We start from the raw sequence: 11,693 nt of genomic DNA, 5'->3' as shown, positions 1-11,693 counted from the left end.
AAAGAACTAGGAAATTTTGAAAAATTTTGCATCCATCACATCATACATGCATATAGGAAATAAATTTTGGTGAAAAACAAAGATTTCCAAGAATCTTGTTTCAAGGGCATTCTATTGAATTGATTGAGAAAACTATTTTCAACTTGCTGGAATGATTTCTTTATGGAACACAGAAGAGTAATCTTGGTTACACATTTTAACCACTAATTTGTTCATTGTGTGCTATATCTCTTCTATGATTATAATCTTGGTTTTACTTGATTTTTTATTTCCAATAATTGATGTTTTGAATTGCATTGAGCATGATTGAGGCCATCTTTGTTTAAAAGCTTACTTTTCCCATATAGCCTACCCTTTGCATTTACTATTGTTAAACCCCTTTGAGCTTTATTTGTCCCGTTTTTCTTGATATTAGCACATCACAGCCCTAAGCGAAAAACCATGAATTACCTTGGATTGTATCCTTGATTGGCTTAGGTTGGAAGAGTGTGTTTCATTTAAGTGTGGGGGAATCTTTTCGGGAAACTTTGGTAGTAAAAAGAAAATATTTAATTCGGGTATTCATTGAAAATTGTGAAAAATAGGAACATTCATGTATGAACTACTTAACCATATGCAATTCTGAATTAAAAAAAAAACTCTTCATCCTAAAAGGGCACAAAGGCACCCTAAAGAGTAAACAAATGAATAAAGGAATTGCATACGCGATGTTTTTGTGAGAAAAGCATACATGATTGCTAGTGAATAGAAAATGAGGGAAGGTTAGGATCGCATTTTGTTTTGATTTGGTTGATACGGGTTGATGTGGAGACTTAAACTAATCAAGGATTCAATCATTCTAGTCCACTTGGCCATATCTATCCCACCTTACCCTAACCTCATTACAACCATATGAAGTCCTCATGATAATTGCATTCATGCATCACTTGTTTGTTGATTGTTAGATGAAAAGCAAATCCTTGAAAGCATAATTGGAAAGAGATTTAAGTGAATTGACCATAAACACCGAGTGCTTAGAGTGTATACACACCTAGTGAGGGTTCAATTACTCGATTCTATGTTTCCACTTCGCCCATCATGCATTCTTGCAAGTGCCTAATATTGACGAGTGGAATCAATTCTTTGGATTTAGTTGCATTGAACTAATTCTTTGCTTAGCCCTATACGTATATGCTTGCTTGGAATTTGATTGTTTGTTTTCACCAAATCAATAGGACATTATAGATAGATAGATATATATAGTATATACATACTTGCATGCATATAGATGGTTGCATTTAATAAGTTGATTACCCCTTTGATCATTCTCCTTGTTGGTTTAGCATGAGGACATGCTATTGTTTAAGTGTGGGGGAATTGATGAGCCCATATTTTCCGATATATTTTGACTTGATTTAAACGGATTCTAGCACATGAACTCACACTTAATCACCAAAATAGCATACTTTTGTGTTTGATCCCTAATTTGATCATAAATGTGAAAACATATGTTTTAATGCTTAGATTAGTAATTTTTAATTCTACTTTTATGTCATTCGATGCCGTGATGTGGTTTATGAGTGATTTCAGACCTTAGAGGAAAGAATGGATGGCCAAAAGTGGAAGGAAGCATGTACAAGGAAGAAAACATGAAGAAAACAAGGAAAAGCACACACAGCGAAGTGTGCGTGCGTACGCACAGGTCAACTTTCAGCCGAGTGTGCGGACGCACACGTCTGTGCGTCCGCACAGGTCCCTGCACGTGATTGCATTAATGAAACACGTGCTGCGCGAATTTGGAGGCTCTTGGTTCATTTTTGGAAGGCTGAAATGCTGAATGGAAGTGCTATATAAAAGGAAAATCAACACATTTGAAGAGAGAGCTCACTTAGATAGTTTTAGAGAGTAATTAGGAGTAGGAGTAGGAGTAGTGTAGCTTGGCTCTCTTAGGGTTTCATTTTCATTTCCCTTTCCATTTCTATTGTAGCATTTCATAGCAAGCTTTTCTTTTGGATTTTGCTTCTTTAATTGTAAGTACTCTCAACTTCCTCTTTAATTACATTGTCTTTACTTTCATTTCCTTTTGGTTCAAGTTACTTGTTCATAATTGTAATTTTGTGTTTCTTGAAGTTTTGATCAATGAATTTTATGTTTTATGCCTCCTTTATGTTTGATTGCTTGTTTATGTTTAGTTTTGTTGATGGTTGGTTATAGTTTGCTATTTTTACTTCGCAATTTTCCATGCTTTACTTTTATGCACACAAGGTGTTTGTGAAAATGCCAACTTTAAGTTTTGAGTAGATTTTCCCGCCTTGGGTTGAAGTTTGAGTTCCTAGGATACTAGAGTCATAATGTCCGACATTTAGTGGTAATTCTTGGGTAGTTAGTTGACTCTTGTTTCCATTGACGCTAGCCTTTTATCAACTAGTTTGGTAAGTCGGTTAGGACTTATGGATTAAGGTCAATTATACTTGCTTGACTTACTCCTCGATGGTTGGGGTTAACTAGGTGAGATTGACTCATCATAATTATCATAGTTGTGGTTATGGTAATAATAGGATTTCTTAGATACTCTTATCCCCAAGTCAAGGTTCTTTATTGCATTTCTAGCATTTTCACTAGTTTTGATTTTACCTTCTCTTTACTTGCATTAATTACAATTTTGAGCATCCCTTGGTTCTTTCATTGCTTAATTCTTTCAATATTTCATTTCTTGATTTCAAAACCCCTCTTTATCCTCACAACCGAAAACGGATAGCACTTCGATTGCATTCCTAGAGAGAACGACCTGGGAGCTAAATACTCTCGATTTATATATGTTTTAAATCTATTATTTAATTTTGGGAATTAATTGTTGGTCTGGACTATACTTTCAATGATAAAATTCTATTTTATGAAAATCTAGACTAATAATAATTCTCTCTTATCAATGGTTTGAAAAGATGGAAAAAAAACATACAAAAGTGAACCTTTCATGAAAAAATGAAGAATTAGCAAGTTACAAAAATGAGTATATATCATACATATATACACACATGAGATGAATACGCATCATAGTTATCTCCTCGTTAAAAAAGGCACGTTACTCAAAATTTGAGGGTCAGTTTTGACCCAATTCAATCCATTTTGGTGCATTTGAAGGAAGCAGAGAGAAGAATCATAGGGACAACTTCATATACACTCATTTTATATAATTTTTAGGACTTTAGTTCATATTTTTAATGAAAGAAGTTCCAACTTCTGTCTATATTTTTTAGGGTTTTACTTTCATTTCATCTCTAGATTTGAATTTTAATCTTATTTAATTGTAATTATACTTTTATTTTCTTGTCTTTTTATACATTTACTTAGATTTTTTTTATTTTACTTTGCTTTCATCTTGCAACTTTATGAAGTATGTGAATTCTTGATTTTCATTATGAATTTAATTTTTTATGTTTTATTCATATTTATTTGAATTGTTAATGTAAATTCTTGTAGTGGATAGTTATAGTTCTTGTTAATTTTTAAAATTTATGATTATTTACTTTCATGCATGTCACTTGTTTGAAATGTTTACGTTAGTTATGTAGTATATTTTTTTTATTTAGCCTGAGGTTGAGAATTTAGATGACCTTGAGTCACTAATATCTAATTTGATTGGTAATTTAGAGTTGTTAGTTGCTCTTATTTTCATTAACGCTAACTTTTTATTAAATTCAATTAGTAAGTTGGTTAGGATTTTTGAATGGAAAAGTCTAAGGGGCCAACAATTTTATTAAATTCTGGCCAACATATAACCAGCAAATGAAAAATGAGTAATCACACACCATTGGATAAAATCTCACACTATTAAAAACATCATTGATGACTATTTGATGAAAGTTGCTGGTCCCTTAGCACTCCTCTTTGTGAGTTAAGGCCAATTATACCTATTTTCTTCAATTTGTAGAGATTGACGAAATGCGATTAACTCTTAACAATTATCATGTTTGTGGTTAGTGTCAAGGATAGTGATCCTTAATCGTCAACCATAGCTAAAACTCTTTTAACATTTGAATTCTCTCTCTTTTATTAGTTAATTGCCTTGATTATTTTTAGTTTAATTTAATTACTTCATGGTATAGTTATCATTTTAATTATTGCCCTTTATCTCATGTTTGTTTAGTTAATTCTTTACGCGCTCATTGATTCTAATTTATTACAATTTAGTTATTAATTGTTCTTTTAATTTCTAGTCAATTTAAATTTTTATTATTGCAATCAAACCTCTAATTCTCATAGCCAATGATTATGCATTCTATTATAAGTCCAAGAAAAAATGAATTATTTATTTAAATTGTGATATTTTTAAACTAAATTTTGAGATTGTTAATTATTGGTTTAGAGTGACAACGAATCTTGAGTTTTTTAACTTATGAAATTCTAAACCTGTTCACTCATCTGAGACCGATACGTTTTCCTTCTCATCATGGGTCTCCTTGCTATTAATTTCACCGTTCACTATAGTTTTCTTGATTCGGTCGTATTGAAAATCTAATTGCTTTTCTTAAATAACTTCTTATGTATTTCTATCATCCAAAAAGCATTTTGTTGAGCTTAAGTCTTCTGTATAATTCCACATCACAATGCACTAGCAACTGATCTTCATATAGTGCACCCACCCTATTGGAACATTCTTTCTCTAGACCTTGCACTTGGCTCTTTATCACATCTACTGTCAGCTTCCCTTTCTTTAATTTGTATTTATGCTCATAGTTATAAATTCCTCCTCATAGCATGTTTTCTTAACAAAGATATTAAGCTTTTTTTTCCGATTCATCTCTAATAGAACCATATCGAGAATCAGTGGCATCCATGTTGTGTCAACCAAAGCTCTGGCCTAGTTGAAATTATCCTTCAAGATCGACTTTCTATGTAGCTTTAAAACGGTTTCCTAGACTGCAACTATTCTCTGGAAGTTTTTTTCATGGATGGCATATCAATGATCTCCACCGAGACTTTTCTTGTTCTATTAACTTCTTGTTCAGACCACCTTCTTATCTCTCCAAAATAGTTCAACAAGAATGACGAATGTAATGCTTCTTCCAAATGTGAGGATCATTTTCAAAGGTCCCAAACATTAGTGTGTCAATATTTAGAGACACAGGACCATCTCCTCAGCTTCCATAATTTTTTAATTTATTTATCAAATAAAAAAGAGGTGTTAAACCTAATTCTGGCACGTGTTCCCCCAAAGAAAACTAGCAATTCGATCCCATTAAGTGACACTTTTTGGTAGCATTACGAATGTCGTTCCCTATTTTTGTTTGCTTACTAGTGTCTAAGAAAGTGAACAGGAAATAAACGTGTGATCCATTATCAAGGTTTCTTTTACGTGATATCTGTGACCCCATATTGGAAAAAAAATGATAAATTAAACCAAGATACGGGGTAGTTATCACAATCATCATAACAGACAAGAATTTCATCATTATTGTTCCTTTGCTCTTATTTCTTTGGCTTTTTATCTTAATAATAGAGATCTAGGCATGTTACTTGGTTAGGGATGCATTGATGTCATGACATAACCTAGAACTAAGGATTAGGGGACTGCTCACTCGTACTAGCGATGTGTAGATATAATATAGTCTTATTTGATCCATAAATATTTAAGTACGGATCATTCTTCTGTGTTCAAGAAATGCATTTACACTCTCTAAAGTTTAAACACTACAATAATACTTGCATATAACTATCAAAACCTTTACACTAGTACAAAGAGTTAAACTTGCATCTTTGTAAGATACAAGATCCTTCTTTACTGTGTCAGCATATTTAGATATAAAATAATCTAGATATGCTCATGAAGAATTTGTATTTTCCTTGTTTATTATCACATTCTTTAATCTTTATAGCTCCTTAAACAATTCACCGGTGAAAGAGGCTAGAATAATGTGCCTAAGTTAGAACTTATGGTAGTGTTAAGGTTCTTGAACCGAGAGAAAATGACAGAGACAATCAAAGTAGGACAAGTGCATCTAGAGTACCAAACATAATAAGAAAAGAAGAGCCACAATTGAAGCTAAGTTTTTATTTTTGCACCTGATTTATTGGATATTTGTTTGTTACATTGAAACTGTCTAGTCAAGGTGCATTCTTTTACAGCATATCTTGCTAAAACAACACTTTGAAGCCATATTAGCCAAATTTCAATTTGGCATATAGATTCTCTCCTCTTGCTGAAAATTGCAGTTAATTACCTCACGTGCAAGGATAGTTTTCTAGCCAAAGTTTATTCCCTGAGCTAATGGGAGTTCACTTCCATAATTGATGGTACTGCCAAAGACACAGAAAAAAGATTTATTATTTACTCTCAACAGAGCTTATCAATCAAGGACCAATGCAACAACTTAAAACTGAACCGAGACTTACCATGTAGAACGGCGCATGTATTGCTTCCAAGAGTCACTTCCTGCTTCACGACCACCGCCGGTCGCCTTTTCCCCACCAAAGGCACCACCAATCTCAGCTCCATTTGTCGGTATGTTTACATTCACTATACCACAATCACTACCTCGTGGCCTGCGTATACATCATGAGCAGCCAGAATACAGTGCTTATCAGATTATAAATCACCCTAAACTTTTACAAAGTTTCAGATGGTACTTGAGCACCTATGCTGTTCAGTAGCAGAGAGTGCGAGTCTATAAGTACTTACCCAATCCACTTGAATATAGCTTCAGGTCGTCTTGTGAAGATTGAACTACTCAGCCCTTGAGGAACAGAATTGTTCAAGATAATTGCTTCTTCTAGAGTCTAAGTAAAAAATTAAGAATTTATGAAGCTCAATTCGAGAATAATTTTATCGGAGTAAACCAAATTAGAAAAATCGAGATAATATGATACCTGAAATTTCATAACATATAGTACTGGACCAAACAATTCCTCTTTAACTACAGGAGCATCTGGAGAAATCTCAACAATTGTCGGTTGTACAAAATTTCCTTCCGAATCTACTATGGACCCACCTGTTAAGATCTTCCCTCCCTGTTAATCAGAGCTTTTAGTAAAACATCACCACACACGAAGAATAAATCACTCACCATATTTGAACAAAATGCAGAAGACTGCATATATTACCAACTATTTAGTCCAAGTACAGATTAATACAACAATATAACGTTTAACATGAAGAGTGTAACATAATACATGCCTGTGATTTTATGGCTGAAATACCATTCTTGAAGTTTTCCACTGAAGAACGAGTATGCAAGGGGCCAACTAGAGTCCCTTTCTCGAGGGGGTCCCCAATTTTTACTTGTTTGTAGACTTCAACAAGTTGATCTAGTACATCTTTGTAAATACTCTCATGCACAAACTGTAGGAGCAAGAGTACAATGCAGCTATATTAGAAACTAAATATATCTCAAAAAAGAGAACACAGCAAGTTTGACTTCAATACCAGTCTACGGCATGTTGTGCAACGCTGACCAGCAGTTCCTACAGCAGCAAACAGAATAGAGCGCACAGCAAGTTTGATGTCTGCATCATCCATGACTATAATTGCATTGTTACCACTTAGCTCAAGCAGGCATTTGCCAAATCTTTCATTAACTATTTTCTGGACCATCAAGCCGACCTGTAGAAGAGAATGAACTATTATCAAAACAGCAACATAAATTGAAGTCTTCCAATCAATCTGAACCAAGTAAATATTTGCACAGATATGAAATGTGTTTTGGAAGGTGATGTGTTCAACATATTTGATTACACAGTGCATGACACATCGAAGTAGTCGCCCTTATGGAGATTATGTAAAGCCCTTTAGGTATCAGATATTTAATTTCTTCATATAAAATAACCACTAATGTAGGCAACTAAATGTGACAACTACACCTTCTAACATAGAGAAGAAGCATATACATACTATCTGATTAGTTTAATTATGTTATCTGTTTAAAACATTATATGTCAGTAGCAAAAAAGAAAGATATACACAATGACCAATTATACAAAAGAAAGTACCTTTGTACTTCCAGTAAATGAGACCAGGGGAATGCGCGTGTCTTTTGCTATTGCCTGACCAATTTCCGCACCTCCACAGAAAGAGGTGAATATTGCACCAGGCAAGTTGTTCTTCTCAAGAACTTCAGCTACTAGCTTTGTCACAGCAATAGTTATCAATGGAGTTGTTGGAGCGCCCTTCCTTGAATGCGTATGGTAATTAGAAAAAGTCATTTTGTTGAAAAGAAAATAAACTCAATTGCCAATTTGAAATACTCCAGAGGAAGAAGCTGACAATACATTACATAAATATCTATTTGCATACAGGATACAGCTCATTTCATCAGCAGTGTCAATAATGAATAATCACATAATCATTATATCTTTATGATGGATTCTTTCCAGGTTATGTAGCACAATCGAGGACAACATAATAATTTTCCTAGCTAATTATGCCAATTTGTCAGTGTGGAAGCATGGTTGTGCTCACATGGTTGTGTATATTATGTGAAAGTTAAGCGTGTGAACAGTTGATAGATGGAGCACCTCAGAAAAATGAACACCTTATGCAACATTTAAAAGGGCGATCCAATGTGCATGACCACCACATGCTGGGTTTGGAGAGTCGATGTAATACAGCCTTTTATCTCTGCAGGTGCAGAGACAGTTTCCAAAATTTGAATCCTTGACATCCATGTCACATGGTATCAACTTTGGTGTTGTATCACAGCATTATTTCAGATAAATTACAACCAAAGGATGGTACATTAAACAAATTGGGTTGAGTAAAGAGGATGCATAGTTGCAGGAAAGCCCAAAAGGCTGTTCCTGTCAATCTCAGGGAAAATGTACACTGAAGTGGGTAAAATACACACATCAAACGCTAATTCATCAGGAATCAAAATTAGCTTTTTAGAGTTAAGAGCTAGTGTTATCAAAGTCAAATAAACTGGTGGAACAAATAAGAATACAAAAATTAATTCCAACCTATTGTGCAAAAGCAAATCAAAATACAGCAAACAAATTGATACACATCATGAAATATAAACAATAACTACCACGGTCTGGCTTACAATGATTAGTTGATTAATCTCAATAAACATCTCAACACAAATATTTATACTTACCAGACAACACAGTTACCACAGACTAATGCAATGCAAGCATTCCACCCTGAGGCACAAAGGAAACGAGCAAGTTTTAACTACAAGGGAAGCATCCAAAACATTCAGATCATAGAAGCTACATGTTGAGAAAAAGCATACCTAGAACAGCACATGGAAAGTTGAAAGCAGTTATCACGCCAACTATTCCCAGTGGGTTCCATGTCTTGTGTAAAAACATGCATAACAACACAGTTAATTATTATACATCACATTACAAATAGAGGAGTCTGTAAAAGATTGTGGTTTAAACTGAAATATCACACCTCAAGCATCATGTGGTCTGGACCTGTAAAGAAACAAGTTGAAAACAATAACTCAAACTGAAAATATTTGGAGATAAACAAGTTTAACTATATATGTCTACTTCTAAGTTTTCACTGCAAACTATTTGTAATAACTATCTAACCAGGGTGATCAGTTAATATTCGCAATCTTACGTTCTGATGGTATAATTTGTCCATTCAATTGCCTGCTTAGCCCAACAGCATAATCACACATGTCGATAATTTCCTGTAATAGATGGTTAAAAGAATTTAAATTGCATCATATGTAAATGCGGCTTACAAATTATAAACATTTCACTTTCTAATCTTGGCTTTTGCAAAGGGTATATGATTCAATTAGCTCTGTGCATAATTTAGAAAAACAAAGCATGATTTCTTTGTTTAGTTAACCAATATACTGGGCATATATTAACTAGATGTTCCCCAAATAAGAATTAAACAACTTCAAAACTGACCAATCTTGACAGAACCAAATATAGGGCATAGGCCAAAATGATGCAGTAACTATTTAACACTTCCAAATTATATGGAATTTTGCAGAAACTGAAACAAATCATAATATTGTGGACATAAACTGTGCCGAGAATCGAATTCATCGATTAAAATCAAAGCTTGACAACATATTTGATCGATAACTGTGATGTTAGATATCTTCAACTCCTCTGGACCGGCCCACATGAAAAATTATTATTTGACAAGACACTGAACCCTCTTACACTTCTAAGAACATTTGCAGCATTAATTACAAGATAACTTATCTATAGGGCACAAAACTCCACCAAAAGCAACAAACATTTTGGTGCCATTGAAGACATTAAAATGCTTTGTTCTAAAACCAGCTGAGTCCTCTTACTATCTATCTCGATTAAGTTGCCATTAAAGAAGATAGGTAACCCAACTCCAAAGCCAGCGAAATCAACAATATCTTAAAGAACATTGAAGAGTAAAGAGATTCATGATACCTGAACCTCCCCGATTCCTTCGGGAAGAATTTTTCCCATCTCAAGAGACACCAATTTACCAAGAGGCTCCAACTTAGCCCTTAATGCTTCACCAATCTGTCTTACAATCTCACCTCTCTTAGGCGCTGGAACCTGGAATATTATAAGTACATTCCAACAGTATATAAATGCAGTACTCGATCAGGCAATCCTACCATGTTACTAAAATACAACTTAAAAGGAGGGAAATTATTAAAGGAAAAGAAAAAAGTTCAAGCACTGACTGTCATCCATATTTTAGCTGCTTCATTGCAAGCATTCAATCCCTCCTCATAATCTTGCAAAGTTGGTTCGGTCACTTGAGCAATAGCCTAATTTCAAACACACAGTAAACTAAATTATATCATATTATGTATACAAATCTATGATAACCAAAAATCCCAAATCATAACAGTATAACGACAATTTTTTGCAAATCAAGGTCAGATGAAGGGATAATTATTAATAATAACAAACTAAAAGCCCTTTTCTATCTGAAATTAAGAAGATTGCTATTCCCTTTCACTATGTGTGACTCCAACAATTCATCAAACGTGCAAAAAGGAAAGTACCTGATTGTTAGAAGGATTAAGAGAAGTGGTTGAAGAACCGTTGGCCTTCCATTGGCCGTTAATGTAAGAGCCAATATTGTTGGAAGCCAAACCGATCTCCTTAAAGAACCCCAACCCTTTGTCCTCCGAACCCATTCTTTCCCAGAAAACCGATCGAATAGAGAGAAAAGTAACTAAACCGTGCGATTAAGATGAAGCTGGGAAGCAGGAGCCAGAAAAGATTGCTTAATAATAACGAGTGGGTCAGTAGATATGGTTCTGAGAAAGTTGGAAGTGTGCGTAGTGAGTGAGTCCTATTAGTGAAGAGTCGAAGTCAGAGTGAGAGAGAGAGAGAGAGAGAGCAGTTTTGCTTTGAGATTACAATTGAGAGTTTGCGTGGGACGTCACGGAAAGATTTCTCATGGTTTTGTCGTGTTGTGGGATGTCACATACAGATTAAGGTTTAGATGGGGATGGGAATGGGAATGGGATGGATGGATAAGGCCACTGTTTAATAACATGCACATGCTTACACGTCGGTTAGAGAAGAAAGTAGCCAAACATGGGAGGGTGGAGTTGCGTAGGACAATAGAATCGCTACAAACTACAAAGTTCTCTTTTTCCATAAGGCTATGTTTCATTGGATGGGAAGAAATAAAATTTGAATAAATTTTTTATTTTTTTAGATATATTTAAATAAAAAAATATTATAAAAAATAATTATTTTTATTATAAACTATATTAAAAAAATAAAAGGATCATATTAAT

General features: G+C 34.1%; 1 protein-coding gene across 2 annotated transcripts; it reads right to left on the bottom strand.

The window, feature by feature from the left end:
- LOC107630450 (aldehyde dehydrogenase family 7 member A1) lies at nucleotides 5,994-11,327 on the bottom strand. 2 transcript variants are annotated; one of them, XM_016333581.2, is made up of 14 exons: nucleotides 10,947-11,327; nucleotides 10,620-10,706; nucleotides 10,357-10,488; nucleotides 9,548-9,620; nucleotides 9,374-9,396; nucleotides 9,210-9,273; nucleotides 9,072-9,117; nucleotides 7,966-8,146; nucleotides 7,403-7,579; nucleotides 7,154-7,318; nucleotides 6,847-6,987; nucleotides 6,659-6,756; nucleotides 6,373-6,522; nucleotides 5,994-6,276 (listed from the first exon to the last, which is right to left on the bottom strand). In XM_016333581.2, the coding sequence occupies exons 1-14, from the start codon at nucleotides 11,079-11,081 to the stop codon at nucleotides 6,222-6,224; spliced, it is 1,527 nt and encodes a 508-aa protein (XP_016189067.1). In that variant the 5' UTR covers nucleotides 11,082-11,327; the 3' UTR covers nucleotides 5,994-6,221. The 2 variants fall into 2 exon arrangements, with proteins under 2 accessions (XP_016189067.1, XP_020974556.1); XM_021118897.1 differs by having other exon boundaries at nucleotides 11,126-11,326.

The sequence above is a fragment of the Arachis ipaensis genome, chromosome B03 (genome assembly GCF_000816755.2).
Source record: "Arachis ipaensis cultivar K30076 chromosome B03, Araip1.1, whole genome shotgun sequence".
NCBI lineage: Eukaryota > Viridiplantae > Streptophyta > Magnoliopsida > Fabales > Fabaceae > Arachis > Arachis ipaensis.
The sequence above is the reverse complement of the archived record's forward strand: the minus strand, read 5'-3'. Positions and strand labels throughout refer to the sequence as shown.

What these genes read in the sequence shown, in the direction of transcription:
- LOC107630450 (XM_016333581.2), bottom strand. Translation starts at nt 11,081, where the DNA reads ATGGGTTCGGAGGACAAAGGGTTGGGGTTCTTTAAGGAGATCGGTTTG. An exon ending in TTAATCCTTCTAACAATCAG is followed by an intron (nt 10,707 to 10,946) that starts GTACTTTCCTTT and finishes GTTTGAAATTAG; the next exon opens with GCTATTGCTCAAGTGACCGA. An exon ending in ACAAATTATACCATCAGAAC is followed by an intron (nt 9,397 to 9,547) that starts GTAAGATTGCGA and finishes GTTTCTTTACAG; the next exon opens with GTCCAGACCACATGATGCTT.